Source organism: Oryzias latipes, chromosome 14, assembly GCF_053564925.1.
Source record: "Oryzias latipes strain Hd-rR chromosome 14, Olatipes_Hd-rR_3.1".
Lineage (NCBI taxonomy): Eukaryota > Metazoa > Chordata > Actinopteri > Beloniformes > Adrianichthyidae > Oryzias > Oryzias latipes.
Window position 1 is genome coordinate 2,522,310 of NC_136250.1, and position 18,265 is coordinate 2,540,574.

Below are 18,265 nucleotides of genomic sequence, written 5' to 3' on the forward strand. Positions count from 1 at the left end.
AGCTGGCTTTCAGTGGTTCCAGGTGCATTGTGGGAGTTCACTTGGTCTGTCTGCTGTAGTAATGTTTGTGTTGGATTATTGAGACTTTTGTTCTTTCTTTACTTGATCATTGGTGTGTTTGTGGGTGCAAGGCAGCCCCCCCCCCCTCAGGGTAGTCAGTAATGACGGCTGACCTTCTGGCCTGTGGCAGAGAGGCAGTGAGGTCAAATGTGGCACATGCGGGTGGGGGTGGGGGGCCACAGGCACAGAAGCTACCCTCCTGCGTCCGGGGTCTCCGCGCCCCCTACTGGTTAATCACCGCGGTGATCAAAAATCCCACACCGTCACAGCTCCACTCACAATGAAATGTCTTCTGACAGGCGGCTCACTCAGCGAGCACACTGACAAACACGGAGCTTCTCCAAACACTCAGCACGTTCCCCTCCAGTGACTTCACACTGCACCTCAGATTTCTGTGGAGCCTTGCTTCTTCTCATTTTACTCTCACTGGTTTCTAAGACAAATGCAGAATGCAAAGGTTGTTTGAAGGTTGGCACGTTTCTCCTCTTTCCTCAGCTCTCACTGGGAGACGAGCAGTGTGAGGTGACCAGGAATGGCCACGAGTCCAAAGAGCTGGTGTACCTGGTGCATATTTACTGCCAGGTAAGACCGCCGAAGATTCCAGCGCTCGCTTCTGTTGGGTTTCCAAGCAGTCAGGTGTTCCAGTAATCTTCCACATCAGCAGTTTGCAGCCCCTTTAGGGTGGTCCGGTCCCCGTTTGGGCTCATCTCATCTCTGACTTGGTTTGAATGGAAGGGAGCTGGGGGGGTGCTGTGTTTGTCAGGACTGCCCCAGTAAAGCAACACTTTTGAAGCTTGATGGTTCTGCTGAGAAGGCGAACTGCAACATTCTGTTCATCTGTTGTGATTGAAGCCAAACCCAAACTTCAGAGGGATGCGGTTCCTCCGGCTGCAGCGGGCTTCCCTCCCCACCCGCTGCTCTGCAGCTTCATCCTGAGCGGCCCGTTCTGAACACATTTCGCTCCACGCAGGTATGCAGCCACGTCCTTGGAAACGGCGGGGCTCCTGCCACAGCCGTGTGGAAAAACCACGTGGCTGAGCTCTAGCGCTGGACGCTGTGCTGAACGCCACAAACCCAGAAAGGCGGGGAAACTGAAAGTGGGGCAGCACTTTAGAAGCGGCGCTGGAAGGAGCGCAGCGGTCTCAGAACGGGACCTGGACTCTGTTCAGACGGATCAGAGCAGCAGACTTTTTCCTCCAACACTTCATCTTTGTGTGGTTTTGACTTTTCTTTAGTGGAGAAAAACGCTTGGAACTTTTTCATCACTACATTTATTTGTGGAGACGCAGAACAACCTGTTTATATGACTAACTTTCCAGACTCAAAGCCAGATTTCAGGGTTCTGCTAGATTCTATTTGAGCAACAACCAGAAAATGGGTGAAATGTTGCAGAAATGTAGCTGTCTGAGGTCTGCTGGGGGTTTCCTTCAGCCCGACCCTCCTCACCTCACTCCCAGCAGCCAACCATCTTCAGAGGGTCTCCAGCAGGCCCTTCTGACAGAGCTGCCTCTGAAAACAGGGCAGGCTTCCCCACAGATGATGGCGGAACCGCACAGATGGAGCAGAAACTGTGTGCCGTCACAGCACTGCTCAGCGCTGAGGAAGGATGAGTTTGAGTTTGGCTCAGCTTTAGGCGGCCTGATCCAGGCGCAGACTGCCTTCTGAAGATGGTCAGGTAGAAGAACTGCATTAAAGATGGCTGAAAAAGAACAAGCTGTGACTCTCACTGGAACATTCCACCTGAAAACCTTCATGTGAATGTGTTTAACGAGGACAGACGTGTTTGTCGTTCTTTCTGCTCACTGGCTTGCCTTCTTGTCTGTGTTCTGCAGGGCCGCAGCTGGATGGTGAAGCGCAGCTATGAGGATTTCCGTGTCCTGGACAAGCACTTGCATCTGTGCATCTATGACCGGCGCTTCTCGCAGCTGCCCGAGCTGCCCCGCCTGGAGAGCCTGACCGACCTGCCAGAGGCAAGGCCGCATGGCGAGGCTCGCACCCGCCTTTCTCAACTTCCTCCTCACTGGAAAGATGTGTTTCCTCCGTTTTCAATAGACCTGTTCGGTCCACGCTGGGAAAACTGAATCTTTAGTCGCAGCCCATCCTCTCCCCCTCTCACCCTCTCATCCTCTCACCCTCTCATCCTCTCACCCTCTCACCCTCTCACCCTCTCATCCTCTCACCCTCTCACCCTCTCATCCTCTCACCCTCTCACCCTCTCACCCTCTCATCCTCTCACCCTCTCACCCTCTCATCCTCTCACCCTCTCTTCCTCTCTTCCTCTCACCCTCTCATCCTCTCACCCTCTCACCCTCTCTTCCTCTCACCCTCTCTTCCTCTCACCCTCTCATCCTCTCACCCTCTCATCCTCTCACCCTCTCATCCTCTCACCCTCTCTTCCTCTCACCCTCTCACCCTCTCATCCTCTCATCCTCTCTCCCTCTCATCCTCTCACCCTCTCACCCTCTCACCCTCTCTTCCTCTCACCCTCTCATCCTCTCACCCTCTCATCCTCTCACCCTCTCTTCCTCTCACCCTCTCATCCTCTCACCCTCTCTTCCTCTCACCCTCTCATCCTCTCTTCCTCTCACCCTCTCATCCTCTCATCCTCTCACCCTCTCACCCTCTCTTCCTCTCACCCTCTCATCCTCTCACCCTCTCATCCTCTCACCCTCTCATCCTCTCACCCTCTCATCCTCTCACCCTCTCACCCTCTCATCCTCTCACCCTCTCACCCTCTCTTCCTCTCTTCCTCTCACACTCTCACCCTCTCACCCTCTCTTCCTCTCACCCTCTCATCCTCTCTCCCTCTCATCCTCTCACCCTCTCACCCTCAATTCCTCTCACCCTCTCTTCCTCTCACCCTCTCATCCTCTCATCCTCTCTCCCTCTCACCCTCTCGTCCTCTCACCCTCTCTTCCTCTCACCCTCTCATCCTCTCACCCTCTCACCCTCTCACCCTCTCTTCCTCTCACCCTCTCATCCTCTCACCCTCTCACCGTCTCTTCCTCTCACCTTCTCATCCTCTCACCCTCTCATCCTCTCACCCTCTCTTCCTCTCACCCTCTCATCCTCTCACCCTCTCACCCTCTCTTCCTCTCACCCTCTCATCCTCTCACCCTCTCACCCTCTCTTCCTCTCACCCTCTCATCCTCTCACCCTCTCTTTCTCTCACCCTCTCATCCTCTCTTCCTCTCACCCTCTCATCCTCTCATCCTCTCACCCTCTCACCCTCTCTTCCTCTCACCCTCTCATCCTCTCACCCTCTCATCCTCTCACCCTCTCATCCTCTCACCCTCTCATCCTCTCACCCTCTCACCCTCTCATCCTTTCACCCTCTCACCCTCTCTTCCTCTCTTCCTCTCTTCCTCTCACACTCTCACCCTCTCACCCTCTCTTCCTCTCACCCTCTCATCCTCTCTCCCTCTCATCCTCTCACCCTCTCACCCTCAATTCCTCTCACCCTCTCATCCTCTCATCCTCTCTCCCTCTCACCCTCTCGTCCTCTCACCCTCTCGTCCTCTCACCCTCTCTTCCTCTCACCCTCTCATCCTCTCACCCTCTCACCCTCTCACCCTCTCTTCCTCTCACCCTCTCATCCTCTCACCCTCTCACCGTCTCTTCCTCTCACCTTCTCATCCTCTCACCCTCTCATCCTCTCACCCTCTCTTCCTCTCACCCTCTCATCCTCTCACCCTCTCACCCTCTCTTCCTCTCACCCTCTCATCCTCTCACCCTCTCACCCTCTCATCCTCTCACCCTCTCACCCTCTCTTCCTCTCACCCTCTCATCCTCTCTCCCTCTCATCCTCTCATCCTCTCACCCTCTCACCCTCTCTTCCTCTCACCCTCTCATCCTCTCACCCTCTCTTCCTCTCATCCTCTCACCCTCTCTTCCTCTCATCCTCTCTCCCTCTCATCCTCTCACCCTCTCACCCTCTCTTCCTCTCACCCTCTCATCCTCTCACCCTCTCTTCCTCTCACCCTCTCATCCTCTCTCCCTCTCACCCTCTCTTCCTCTCACCCTCTCTTCCTCTCACCCTCTCACCCTCTCATCCTCTCATCCTCTCACCCTCTCATCCTCTCATCCTCTCACCCTCTCTTCCTCTCACCCTCTCATCCTCTCACCCTCTCACCCTCTCATCCTCTCACCCTCTCTTCCTCTCATCCTCTCACATGAGCTGAGTTTCTTTATTTTGGTTCGATCATTTCCTTGGAAAGCTGTAAAAGTGACTCATCCTAAAGTTATTTGCAGAAAAGAGAGTTTAAAGCAGAAATCAGACGTGTTGTGAGCATGAAGTCACGGCTGCAGAGGACGTGAACCATGTTGTGACTCGTGGATTCATTGATAGGAAACTGAACTGCAATACTAAAACAGCTGCACTGAGAGGAAATCACATCTGCTGCTTTTGTCTGAATATAATCTAACTTGTGGAAATGTGTCTTGTGAGCATCAGAAAACTTGATGTCTTCCTCCGGCCTGTGTGTTCAGCTGCTTCAGACCCATGAGGCAGAAACCAAGGAGCCCCGTCTGCAGACGTCCCAGTCTCAGACGGACAGTCTCTGTTCTAACTGCTGCTTTCTTCATCTCAGGCAGTTTCCCAGATGCTGCTGGCTTACCTCTCACGCCTCTCGGCCATCGCTGACAACAAGATCAACTGTGGGCCGGCCCTCACCTGGATGGAGGTAAGGCGGGTGTTCCTTTACATGCGAGGGACTTTATTTTGGGTTTGTATCTGATGATACTTTTGCCGAGTTTGAAGGAAAACAAACTTTTATTGGAGCTTTAAATCGTCAGTTTAGGTTTGCCCGTCCGTCCTGAAATTATTACTCTTCAAAAGCAAAGAAGTCGTCACTTCTGTCTTCCAGAGATCGATTAGAGGATGAATTAATGTTGTTCCTGCTGTGTGTGTGTGTGTGTGTGTGTGTTTGCACACGCACAGGTTGACAATAAAGGGAATCACCTGTTGGTTCATGAGGAGTCTTCCATCAACGTGCCGGCCATCGCTGCTGCTCACGTCATTAAGCGCTACGCGGCTCAGGCCTCAGACGAGCTCTCCTTTGAGGTGATCAAACGTGCCTGAAGGACACTGCAGCACAGGGCCACTGCCCCACAGGTCGCTCTCCTCTCTGTAAGTCATTTTCTGTGCTGCTTGTTGCAGGTTGGAGACATCGTGTCTGTGATTGACATGCCCCCCAAGGAGGACACCACTTGGTGGAGGGGCAAACATGGCTTCCAGGTGATCACACACCGCCTCTCTGCTTTACAACCAATGGATTTTCCTTCTTTTGGTGTCAAATTATAAACTTTTGTTTGTTTTACTAATAAGAGAAAAAAACTGAAAAAAACAATCCGGTGAGGTGAGGTTAGGAACCTGACCTTCTCAGGTGCACACAGATCAGACACGGGTGCGTCATCAACTCCAAAGGAAAGACTTGACTTGAGTGGCTCATCAGCGTTGACTCTTCCTCTCCAGGTGGGCTTCTTCCCCAGCGAGTGTGTGGAGGTCATCAACGACAAAGTGCCACAGTCCATGACCAACGCCGTTCCAAAAGCAGGTACTGCCCGTCTGTCTGTGGGACGGCCGGGCGTGGCGCCCTGACCCGGCCGCCGCTCTGTCTCTGGCAGACTGTGTGTGTTTCTGTGTGTAGAGCAGTCACTTTCTCTGTGAAGACCCGATTCCCCCCGAGCCCGGCTCAACATTTAGCATGTTAACGTTTGGATCCAGATTGTTCTGACAAGGCCTGTGCTTCACAAAGGAACAGGGACAGACGGACGCACGCTTTGAAATTTGGTTGGCTTTAGTCTCAGCTGTACTCAGAGAGGGCGTGGCGTTCCTGTCCGGAAAAGCACGGCCATGTCCCGCACTTCCTGTCCCTCCCAGAAACACCTGACCGTTTGGGTCACCTTCAGAACCTGTTGGTTCCCGGCTGGAAGCAGCTGCAGCTTTGGGTCAGCTGCTCCTGGAGTGCTTTAGCATCAAGGGCCTTGCTCAACGGCACGGGGCTTCTGAGGATGGGGCAGACATGAATCTGTCCTGCCCCCCTCTTCCCTCTCCAGGCTGCGTCCCTCATCAGTTACTGCCCCTCTGCTCTCTCTCTGCCAGTCAGCACAGCAAATCTGCACGACTTTTAGGAGCCTGCTGCTCGGACACGCCCCCCAGCTCACGCCGACGACTCAAATCATCTGATGGTCTGACATCAGCCCCCCTCCCCCCACACACAGCTGCTGTAGTTAAAGATGAGCCCACATGTGGTCATCTTCACCCTCCTCTTCCTCCAAGCATCATCACTCGCTCTTCTCTCCCCTGCTGAGTGTCCTTTGCAGCGCAGTGCCCCCCCCTCCACACACGCACTGTCACAGCTGTGTGTGTGGGGGGGGGGGCATGATGCTGCTGTGTGTGACTGCACTCTGATGTTGTGTAATCTTTGCATGTGATTGACTCATTTGTTTCTGTGTAACTCATCTGCCTCAGCGCCCCCCTGCCCGGGCCTGCAGCCTGCTTCCTGGAGCCTCTTCCCCCCCTGTGCGTGTTGGTATTCACACCTCAGCGTCCGCTGTCACGCTCACACCTGCACACACCTGTTCCTGTCCCTCCGTCTCACCGTGGAGTTGAGGCTGGAGCAGGAACGGCATCAGCAGCATTAATGTGCTTTCATGTCCGTTTCTGTCACTTCAGCTTCATGCAGGAAAATGTTTCATTTGAAAAACAGAAAGTTACTTTTTACCAGAAAACATTTTACACCTTTGACCGAAAACCTCCTCAATATACCTGTTAGTCCCACATTACTGTGTTCCTGTAACTTGACCTGCTCTTCTTCCTCCATCCATCATCCATCATCATCCATGTCCTGCTCCGTCTGTCCCTGCATGCAGACCTGGAGATGGAGAGTGTCATGCAGGACAGTTCATGGGTGGCCGATCCGCTAAACCACTACAACCTGAGTTCAGGTAGACAAAAGCCTTCTGCTGTGCCCCCCTCCCCCTCCTCTGACCTCTGTCTGACCTCTGGCCTCTTCCTCACTCTGCAGAGGAGCACATGAACCCTCTCATGATGCATTCATGGCCCTGCGGACTTTCAGCCCCCTCTGCATGATGTTTCCTCTCTAATGGATTTACACTCGTTTGCTTACGTTGACGTTAACATTGAGCCAGCATGCGTTCTGCTGTGTTTGTGAAGTTTAGGAAGCAGTTGTAACGTATCTGTGCTGCATTTGTTGATCCGAAAACCTTCAAATCCCACTCCAGTCATCTTTTGATCTCTTTTCAAAGCGTTCCCAGTGGTCTTCAATTAGGATTATGCTGTTTTTATGTGTGGTTTTCCGGGACGCAGTGGCAGGAGTTCATCATGAGAGAAATGCTACGAGAACACCTCCAAAGCAGCATTTTCATGGGAATGGGTCTTTAAAGAGGTTCAGGCTTGTTGATGGTGCACACAGCTAGCCCCCATCCTGGCGTTGGCTGGTCCCTCTTGGCCCCTGAAGCTCTGCAGAGCTGTGCAGAGGCGGTTCCTGCAGCAGTGCTCTGCTGCTTCAGTCTGTGAGGGCCAGCTTTGTTTGGGTCTGTTTGCCTGAAGCTGAAAAGCAGCTGCAGAAGCGCTGTGGTGCCAGGACCCGCCGGCCTTGATTTATTTCATCCTTTTACAATGGAGGGGCCTGTAAACCCATCTGCAGAGCGCCGAACTTTGTCCTGCAGGAGCTTGAGCCTCCGTCTGCTTCTCCATGGCGACTGAAAGAGCAAATTCCTGCAGGAAGCCACACAGTGCTGGAAATTGTCCTGGCTCTGGCAGATCCATTCTTTTCCCACTAACCTCTGCTGGATGCAGATCTGCTGAAGTCCAGGCTGAACTGAAGCAGACATCTGGTAAAAGCCTCCGTGAATGAAGGGATGCCTGCTCTGGATAAAAAGCTGATCATTGTCTCACAAAAAGGATTTTGGCAGAGACTGTGTCCGGGTTTGAGTCTCAGGGGGGGATCTGCTGCCTTGTGTGTTTGGACATTAAACAGGATGACTGCGGCTCAGGCGCAGGCAGCTGCTGGTGATGTTCAGGAGGTCTGAGCAGCTGTGAGCACAGAGGACAGAAATGTCCTGCTGGTCATGTGGTACCGGCCCTTCAGCTGCTGGTCTGGAAGACGTTTCACTGCTCATCCACTAAAACAAAAGCTGAAAAAACTCCAAGTTCCAAGGCAAAGGCGTGTGCTAAATCCTTACATTTGAAATCCAACTCAACCTTTGAGTTTTTGGCTCCTTTTCTGGAACTGTAGTTAGTGTTGATTCTTCAGTTTTAAACTGAAAACTGTCAACGTGCCAATCTGCCGAAGCTGAAATCAGAACCTCACTGATCCAGTCCATCTGACATGTAGAAGCACTGAGGAGGAGAGGATGCTGGGAAACTGGAACCTGGAGCTGCTTCCATCCTCTGAGCTGAGTGACAGCTGCTGCTGCTGCTGCTGCTGCTGCTCTGCTGCTGCTGCTGCTGCTGCTGCTGCTGTTCTGTTGCTGCTGCTGCTGCTGCTGCGGTTCTGCTGCTGCAGTTCTGCTGCAGTTCTGCTGCTGCTACAGCTGCTGCTGCTGCTGCTGCGGTTCTGCTGCTGGTTTCCCTTCCTTTATGCTGCTCAGATCCTCACATCTCAACACTCACAAGGTTCTGGTGGAAACAGCCGCACGCGTCTCTGAATCATGCAGTTGTGGGTTTTCCTGCGTTTCCTTCTGCTCCTGAAGGAAACACTTTGCATTAAACTGCGTGATAAACATTCCAGCTCCCAGAACAAAAGTAAATTATTAATATCTTAGTAAAAATCCTTATCCAGAACAAAGCAGCCTCCTTTGGAAGAAGTCATCCGGTCATGAATTGAACGCTTCCTGCTTGTTTTCTGTCTTTCTGTCGTCGGGTTTGGTCTGAAGAACTGAATCAAGCCGTTCCAGAGAAAGCAAAGCGTGTGGGTGAGTGGAGACGACATGACGGGGGGGGGGGGGGGGGGGGGGGGGGGGTTCACTTCCTCACCTGCTGCTGCGCTCTGAACTCCTAAAGCTCACAAAGCAGAACAACCAACAACATCTTTGGAAAGTTTGACTTTTGTTAGAACTGTGTCTTACGTTTGAGGCAGTTTTTACCTTTAATAGTTTATGGAAAGTTCTTCGATATAAAACAATGTAACATTGATGCAGCAGTAATGTAAACATTACAACAAAAGGAGCCCAGAAACCTGACCTGTACCTGATCAATGACTGATCTGTGGTTCTAGACAGGTTTCATTTAGTCTGAATGTTTACATTCAAAGAAACGTTGAATGAGTGTGTGTGCGCGTGCGCGCGTGTGTGTTCAAAGGTCTTCTCTCGGTTAAAGTGGCATCAGAACAATCTCCATTGCTGCCTTAAAGTACTGTGGGACATTTGTGTTTTACGGAGAGTCTGGCTGGACGTTGAAGGTTTTGGTTTACCAGAGTTCGTGAACGGAGCGTCTGTTTGTGTTCATTAAACATTAGAGGAAAACGCAGCTTTAAGACGGTAACTTGGTCAAGTTTTAGTGCAATCGTCATCTTAACGACTGTTCGTGAAGGCACCGTGGTAGCCAGGCGGTGACGCGAGACTCCGAGCGGAGCCGAGCTGTGACGAAGACAGTCGAAGGTCTGAGCGGCGCGCGCGCTCCGAGCCTCAGTCCTCACAGAACACGGAGAGGAGCGGCCGCCGCTCGGTGACGTCTGGATTTGGGTCGCGGCGGTAACGGGAAGCTGTGCTCCTCCGTGGGTGAACGTGTCTGTGGATCTGACGCTGTGAGTGAGTGGAAGCCCTTTCTTTCTCTGAACGTACTCGCTCTGACTGAGAGCACGTGCTGCCGGTGGAAGCGTGAGAAACGGCAGGAACGGGACCACCGGAACAGGTGGAGGTCGGTGGAGCAGCGGCGCTCAGAGCTTCAGGACTTTTCCCGGATCTCTTCATGTTCTGCGTCATGGTGGAGCGGAGCTGCTGTCTGTCTGCCTGATGCTGCAGAGACCCGCACTGTAACATAACCTTCACTCGTTACTGCAGCTGCTTTCACTAAAGGAGGTTAATTCAAGGAAATCACCTTCTCTGGTGAGGGATTGTTTACGTGTAAGAAGTTAAATTGACCCGAAATAAACCGATAGGTTCCTTTATTGTTATGTGGTAGAGGGTCAAAGCCTTCATCCTGAAAGGCAGGAACCCTCAGAACCTGGCCCTCACCTGTCCGCAGGTCTGTGCCCCGCCCCTTAGATGGAGTCTCCATGGAAACCGTGGAGCTGGAGGAACAGACATTTGGATTGGTGTGAGATCCCTTCAGAACCAGCAGAACCTGAAGCTAGCTGGTGTTGTGCAGCATGCATTGAAGGCCGTGTGACCCCCTCCCTCGTTTACAGATGCAGCCCCTCTGTGCAGACGAGGCCATGACGGCTCCGTCTGCAGCCCCTCTGTGCAGGCGGGGGTCATGACTGCTCCGTCTGCAGCCCCTCTGTGCAGGCGGGGGTCATGACTGCTCCGTCTGCAGCCCCTCTGTGCAGGCGGGGGTCATGACTGCTCCGTCTGCAGCCCCTCTGTGCAGGCGGGGGCCATGACGGATCCGTCTGCAGCCCCTCTGTGCAGACGAGGCCATGACGGCTCCGTCTGCAGCCTCTCTGTGCAGGCGGGGGTCATGACTGCTCCGTCTGCAGCCCCTCTGTGCAGGCGGGGGCCATGACGGCTCCGTCTGCAGCCCCTCTGTGCAGACGAGGCCATGACGGCTCCGTCTGCAGCCTCTCTGTGCAGGCGGGGGCCATGACGGCTCCGTCTGCAGCCCCTCTGTGCAGACGAGGCCATGACGGCTCCGTCTGCAGCCCCTCTGTGCAGGCGGGGGCCATGACGGCTCCGTCTGCAGCCCCTCTGTGCAGGAGGGGGCCATGACGGCTCCGTCTGCAGCCCCTCTGTGCAGGAGGGGGCCATGACGGCTCCTCACTGCTCTGTTGTTTTCCCACTGGGGGAGCTGCAGTGGTGTCAGCCAGTGTCTGACATCCAGAGCAGGGAAGATGCCTCCAAACTCAAAGCCACTGTTTGTTTAACAGGTCTGAATATCTGCGTCCCCTTCAGTTCAGCTGGGATTTTGCTGCTTTAAAGACTCACTCCCATGAAAATTGTTTTTTTTTTTTTTTAACATGTTCTTGTTGCATTTTTCTCATGATTTTTCTCATATATACACACACACAGTACAGTACAGACCAAAATTTTGGACACACCTTCTCATTTAAAGAGTTTTCTTTATTTTCATGACTATGAAAAGTGTAGATTCACACTGAAGGCATCAAAACTATGAATTAACACATGTGGAATTATATACATAACAAAAAAGTATGAAACTGAAAATATGTCATATTGTACAGTATATGTAGAAAATTAAATTGTTTTTCTGAACGTTTTCTTTTTGAATTGTTTGGAATTAGGAGCAGAAAGGAAAAAGACTTTTTGTGAGAAAATATGCTGGGTGTCTCTGCTCCATTCTGATCATCCACTGTCAGACCAATAGATCCATGAAGGTCTTTGTTTTCCTGGTCTGAGCTGGAATCTGGATCAGAACTGGATGACTGCAACATTCCTCAACCTTATTGATGCACCGCTAATGTTAGGTTCTGGGCGTGAGGGGCTGGAAGCTGGTAGGAGAGAATGTAAACAGAGAGCTCTCAGTTAGGGGTGATGGAAAGTGGGGTTGCTCCACACCAACAGAAACTATGTCCCAGAAAACGGCAGGTTTTTGGATTCTGGCTAAAATCGTCTTAATCCTAGTCCAAAGACTGGGAACGCTTTGAAAACGGATGGTTGGGGTGGGACTCAGTGACCGAAAGTCGGTCACACTCCACTCCCTCCCAGCCGTCATAAATGCTCACTGACTGCAAACCAGCAGGTAAATGATCTGCAAACACAAACGCCTCACAGCTAAACCTCACTAACTGACAAAGCTGTTGTCGGCATCATGGCTGAAACAGGAAGTTCAACAGGGAGCTTCGTCTTAGCTGAAGGTCTCTGTCCTCCAGCGGCTGTGCTGAAAGTCTGGATGTGGAGGCTCTGATTGATATCAATTCATCCTGACAGGTCCAGAACATGTGTTATCAGAGGTGCACCTGAACGCACCGAGGAAGTCCAGATGAAGAGTTTTCACCTGCTAGAATGTAGTTTTGGATGACTTTTAGACAAGCTTTTATTTTGCTGTTGGAGGTTTCAGTGCACAGAGCAGGACTTTGCAGAGTTCAGCTGGATCAGATACTCTGGACCTTCATTGCAGACAGAGATGGATCTTTGAGAACTCTGACATATCTACACCTTCTGCCCCCCCAGTATCTAAAAAACACGGGAAGCTGATCACCTTCTTGCGCTCCTTCATGAAGTCCAGGCCCTCCAAGCAGAAGCTGAAGCAGAGGGGCATCCTCAGGGAGAGGGTGTTCGGCTGCGACCTGGGAGAGCACCTCCTGAACTCGGGACACGATGGTGAGTCCGTGTTGTCCCCCCCCTCCTCAGCAGGACAACATGTCCCTCTGGAGAACAGAGACGATGTTCTCATGAGTCTGATGGAGTCTGGAGTGTTATAGGACTTCCAGTATCCTCAGAAATGTCCTCCTTCCTCAGCGTCCAGGTGTTCCTCATGGTTTCTGACAGCAGCAGCTCAGGTGATCTGCCTGCAGTAGAGATGCTCAGATTCCTGTCTGCTCCGTTTGGAACGAGTCAACTCATTTCTATTTCCTCTCTAGACATGATAAAAACTGCAGCACAAAGAGGACCTGCTTTATTTTTCAAATAAAACAAAGTTTTAAACTCCATTATTCTCTTTGAAAGTGTTTGTAGAACAGAAAAGAGAGGAACCCTTTAGAACCAGAGTTAAACCCGTTTCTGCATCTCCTTATTTCTGCTGAACGTTAAAGCAGGTAGACGTGTTTCTGTCGTGACAGTCAGTGCCGCCCCCTCCAGCTCTGACGCACACGTTCCTCCTGAAATGCTTCTGACCCGCTTGTGTTTGCCTCGGCAGTGCCCCAGGTCCTCAAGAGCTGCACGGAGTTCATCGAGAAGCACGGCGTGGTGGACGGCATCTACCGCCTGTCTGGGATCGCCTCGAACATCCAGAAGCTGCGGTGAGGACGCCTCAGCAGACTGGGGTCCGGCAGATGAAGACCTGGATCCCACCAGAACCTAGAACTACAGAATGATTGTTTGTTCTGCGAACACAGTTTAGTTGTTAAACATTTACCATATTGAGGCTGCACTTTCTAAAGGCAGGCGGTGAAATGTGGAGTCACTGTGTAATGATGTCATTTGACTGGAAATGGCGTTGATGTTGGGGTTTTTCCAGATCCCAGACTTTTGTCTTTGAAACTTTGCTCTGAGGAAGAAGAGTGGTCTTTGTGTCAAATGCAGCTCCACACGCTGAGAAGTGTGTAATGGTGGCTCTGCCCGCTCTCCCCCGTCAGGCACGAGTTCGACTCGGAGCAGATCCCCGACCTGACCAAAGACGTGTACATCCAGGACATCCACTGTGTGGGCTCCCTGTGTAAGCTGTACTTCAGAGAGCTGCCAAACCCCCTCCTCACCTACCAGCTCTATGAGAAATTCTCTGTAGGTGAAGCTTTTGCTCCTCCACACCTAGTGTTTTCATGTGCTCATGCATCCTGCAGCTCGCTTTTTAGTGGAGATTCCCCAGATTTACCCTAATCATCCCTCATCATCCTCTTCTCGTATTTCCTGTAAATGATCGACTCTCTCACAGCTCTGTTAGAACCGACCCGCCAGTTGCTCTGCAGCCCGGAGAAAAGCCTCCGTGCACGGACGTCCCTGAGGGTGCAGTAAATGTTTCCTGGTTGCTAAGGCAGCAGGAAGGAGGCGGAGCCTAATGGCTGGAACCTCAGTGCAGCAGCGGGCTTCGTTTTGATTCAGTCTTGATCCGTCTGTGTTTGTTTTCATGGGACAGGAGGCGGTGTCCGCGGCAACAGACGAGGAGAGGCTCATCAAAATCCATGATGTCATCCAGCAGCTCCCCCCCCCTCATTACAGGTCAGTGCAAGGGCACTGCCGCTGCGTGTGTTGGATTCTGGGAAATGTAGACTTTGACGTGCACAGAAAGAAATGATTGAAGGGTGTGAGCAGGGCTTGGTCCCTGCAGACCCTCTGAGCAGAACCATCCTGATCATGTTTCCGCTGAGATCTGCTCAGGAAGCAGAACCCAGAGGACCATGTGATGCAGAGTTCTGGTTCACACAGACCAGTTAGACTCCCCCAATCAATCTGTCACCTGAACAGAGAGAAATCCTCCTCAAACAACACGGCAGGAGTTAGTTGATCTCAAAGCAGCTGGAACCTCAAGAAAACAAAAAAGTTCCATTATCTGCTATAATGTGGTCGCTGAAGATGCTGAAGCAATTTCCTTTAAGTCCGAACGGGATTTGCTGAAAATGCAAAAGCTATTTGCAAAATGATGATAGAGTGTGGAAGTTTGCCTAAAGTTTTCAAAAATGTTCTAAAAAATCCTCAATATGTGCCAATTTTACCGAGACACTTAAGCTGTGTCGGAATTCCCACCCTAAACTCTACTAAAACCAGCGCAGCGCTATCTACTGCCCTGAATTTAAAAGCAGTCCAGACACCGTGCTCACCACGGATATGATGACATCATCGATTTCACAAAGTTAAAATCGAATTAAAATGAGCGTTTTGCAACGATTATTTATGAGTACAAAGTCTTCTGAAGATTAAAAACGTTGATAGTTTATAAAAAAAAAAAACATTTTTTGGCTAAAATTGATTGCTGTCTAAATCCGCAGATCTAGTGAGCATCCATGCACGCTGGTTTTTCACAGAGACTCCTGGGAAATTTCTATAGCAGTCGATTTTGGATTGTAGATGCGGACAGCCTTAAAAAATGGCGAACGCTCTATAAAGTCAAGTAACTTTATTTGTCAAGATCTACAATGTTGACACATACATAGAAATTGAAATTGCGTTTTCTCTTCATCTTCAGTTTAAACGGGGAGACACCTTCAAATTGCACAATAAACAACTATAAATAGTAGTAGAGGCCTAAATATAAATAGTATAAAAAAAATAAAAGTAAAACAATGAGGAGAGAATAAAGTGACTGAAGTACAGTTACTTAGTTTTTTAACGGCACTAGAGGACTGGTGGAAGGTGCAGTCAGTGCTGATGAGGTAGGTGACGTATGTGTGTCAGAGTTCAGCAGAGCAGGAGGGCAACAGGGCAGCAGGAGGGGAGGGGGGGCAGGGCTGGGAGAGAGTTCAGCTTCCTGACAGCCTGGAGGAGAAAACTGTCTCTGAGTCTGCTGGTCCTGGCCTGAAGACTGCGTAGTCTTCTCCCAGATGGAAGCAGACTGAAGGAGCTGTTGGATGGATGGGTGGGGTCAGCTGCAATGCAGAGGGCTTTTCGGGTCAGGCGGGTGTTGTAGATGTCCTGAAGGGAGGGGAGGGGGGCACCGATGATCCTCTCAGCTGCCCTCACGATGCGTTGGAGGGACTTCCGGCAGGACGCGTTGCAGGCGCCATACCACACCGTGATGCAGCTGGTGAGGATGCTCTCCACAGCGCCTCTGTAGAACGTGTGCATGATGGGGGGAGGGACTTTTGCTTTCTTGAGTTTACGGAGGAAGTAGAGACGCTGCTGTGATTTCCCAGCTAGTGATGCCATGTTCTCGGACCAGGAGAGGTTTTCTGTGATGTGCACACCCAGGAACTTAGTGCTGCTCACTCTTTCCACCGTAGTGTTGTTGATGGTCAGAGGAGCATGCTGAGTGTGGCCTCTCCTGAAGTCCACCACCATCTCCTTCGTCTTCTCCACGTTCAGGAGGAGATTATGGTCTCTGCACCAACCAGCCAGGTGGCTCACCTCACTCCTGTAGTTTGTCTCATCTCCGCTCCTGATGAGACCCACCACTGTGGTGTCGTCGGCAAATTTAACGTAAATGTTGGAGCTGTGTGTCGGGGCGCAGTTGTGGGTCAGCAGGGTAAAGAGGAGGGGGCTCAGCACACATCCCTGGTGCACTATGTAGTGCACTATGTAGTGAGTAGTAAAGGAATTCGGACACAATCTTTGTGTTGTTAAAATATTAGCTTAGCTCTAAATTGGCCTCAAAAAACCTCAGTATGCTAATTTAGCTGAATGAGTTAGCATACTGCTAAAATATGAGCTAAGCTCCAATTCAGCCCCAAAAGCCTCAGTAGATGCTAATGTCGGTACCCCATCAGTCTGCGCACACGCAAATATGACGTCACTTCCTGTATGTGGCCAACAGTTATTTGATTTATGTTTACGTTTGTTTCCAGATTGTAAACCTTGTAATTCAATATCAAAAATGTAAAATATAAATATTTTAAAAAGTTTAACAGCATTTCCAGACAGTTCTGCCTCCTCTGCGTCAGTTTCAGTCTTTGAAACTTTGTCTGCGTTTTACCCATGAAAACGAACAACAACCTTACTTTAACAAAGATGGACGTGCATGTTGATCATTTAATAGGAAACATGATCACTGCTAGCTCCATGGACAAAGTGTGTGTGTGTGTGTGTGGGGTGGGGGGGGGGTGTGTGGGTGTGTGTGTGTGTTAGGCAGGGCTGACAGCACAGACTCTCTTTACACTCAGAAATATGTGAATGGATCAGAATACCACTTTGAGGTTGTTTCTAGTGAGGAATGAACATCAAAATACACTTCAAAGCTCAAAAACATGACTCTTTATGACATAGGCCCTTTAATTCATTCACTGAGTGTTGGAAGATAAGCCCAGCCTCCAGGGTTGTGATGTCACAAGCTTCGCGGTGTGCAAATGGTCATTTGAAAGTAACAAATAGGGTTAAGCTTCAGGCAGGAATTCCAACAACATGTCTTGATATTTACAGTCAGCCAGCACAGGTTGTGTGATGCTGCAGCGATTGACTGCACAGGTAGGAGCGTGGCGGCTGCTCTGTGAATCCTTCTTCCCTTCTGCTTCTCAGGACTCTGGAGTTCCTGATGAGACACCTGTCCCACTTGGCAGCCTTCAGCTACGTCACAAACATGCACACCAAGAACCTGGCCATCGTCTGGGCGCCCAACCTACTGAGGTGAGGCGTTTTCCTGTTCCAAACATGGCATGGTTTCAGACGAGGGGGGGTCATCCTCTGGTTTCTGTCTCAGGTCCAAACAGATCGAGTCTGCCTGCTTCAGTGGCACGGCCGCCTTCATGGAGGTCCGGATCCAGTCTGTGGTGGTGGAGTTCATCCTCAACCACGTGGATGTGCTCTTCAGCACAAAGCTCAGCTCCCTGATCAGAGAAGGCACAGGTACGGGGGGGGGGGGGGTCCTGCTGCACCCCTCCATCCATGTGAGCTCCACCTTCACCAGCTCCACCCTCCCTCCAGGTCACAACTCTCTGTCCCGGCCCAAGTCGCTGCTGGTGTCGTCTCCCTCCACCAAGCTGCTGAGCCTGGAGGAGGCCCAGGCCAGGACCCAGGCTCAGATCAACTCCCCCGTCACCGAAGACAGCAAGTACATCGAGGTGGGGGAGGGTCCCGCTGCCCTGCAGGGCAAGTTTCACACCGTCATCGAGTTCCCCACGGAGAGGTTGGTCCTTCAGCTTCTTACAGCCCGGTTTTGTGTTGAAAGCACTTGGGTGTGTTCACAGACCCCCCTGCTGCATTGGGCTGGATACCCCCCCCCCATGCTGGAGTTTTAGCCTGCAGAGTTTCACCCGTGTTTTATTTGACCCAAAAGCGGAGAACTTCTCTGTGGAATCTGGACCGGTTCAAAAAGCTGCTTTGTGTTCAAAGGAAAAGGCCTCCTGTCAAATCCAAGAAGTCTCCTGTGGGGAGCTGGCGCTCCTTCTTCAACCTGGGCAAGTCCTCCTCCATGTCAAAGCGCAAACTGCAGCGCAACCCCAGTGAGCCCACCGAGCTGAAGGCCATGGCACTGGCAGGTGAGTCCTGGCTGCAGCACAACCTTCTTCAGCGGAGACGGGAGTCAGTGCCTCTGCAGAGAGTTAGCTCTGCTCACGTTTGTTAGAATCCTGATGTTTGGGTGGAAGATGGCATCATCTTAACTGTGGGGCAGTACAAACATTTTAATGTGAGGGACAGAGGGGGCTTCCAGAAAGCAAGGTTAACTTACCCGGACGTTAACCCTGAACTCTCAGTTAAGTAACACTAAAAGTGGAGAAAAAAAGAGAGCGCTATACTTCAGTGAGACGGAATCAGAGAT

General features: G+C 51.3%; 1 protein-coding gene across 8 annotated transcripts in view; it reads left to right on the forward strand.

Moving 5' to 3' along the window:
* The window catches only part of arhgap32b (Rho GTPase activating protein 32b), a 73,375-nt gene that overhangs the window by 45,542 nt on the left and 9,568 nt on the right, over positions 1 to 18,265 (forward strand). For 4 of the 8 annotated variants that reach the window (XM_023962139.2, XM_023962140.2, XM_023962143.2 and 1 more), the window contains 16 exons: positions 556 to 642; positions 1,893 to 2,030; positions 4,650 to 4,742; positions 5,000 to 5,122; positions 5,219 to 5,296; positions 5,534 to 5,615; positions 6,533 to 6,583; positions 6,934 to 7,008; positions 12,376 to 12,525; positions 13,061 to 13,163; positions 13,500 to 13,644; positions 13,997 to 14,079; positions 17,026 to 17,133; positions 17,207 to 17,352; positions 17,431 to 17,632; positions 17,839 to 17,984. In XM_023962139.2, coding sequence (XP_023817907.1) covers positions 556 to 642; positions 1,893 to 2,030; positions 4,650 to 4,742; positions 5,000 to 5,122; positions 5,219 to 5,296; positions 5,534 to 5,615; positions 6,533 to 6,583; positions 6,934 to 7,008; positions 12,376 to 12,525; positions 13,061 to 13,163; positions 13,500 to 13,644; positions 13,997 to 14,079; positions 17,026 to 17,133; positions 17,207 to 17,352; positions 17,431 to 17,632; positions 17,839 to 17,984 — 1,810 coding nt within the window. The remainder of the gene's footprint in view (positions 1 to 555; positions 643 to 1,892; positions 2,031 to 4,649; positions 4,743 to 4,999; positions 5,123 to 5,218; positions 5,297 to 5,533; positions 5,616 to 6,532; positions 6,584 to 6,933; positions 7,009 to 12,375; positions 12,526 to 13,060; positions 13,164 to 13,499; positions 13,645 to 13,996; positions 14,080 to 17,025; positions 17,134 to 17,206; positions 17,353 to 17,430; positions 17,633 to 17,838; positions 17,985 to 18,265) is intronic. The other 4 variants (XM_023962141.2, XM_078931071.1, XM_023962142.2 and 1 more) reach the window with 2 other exon arrangements.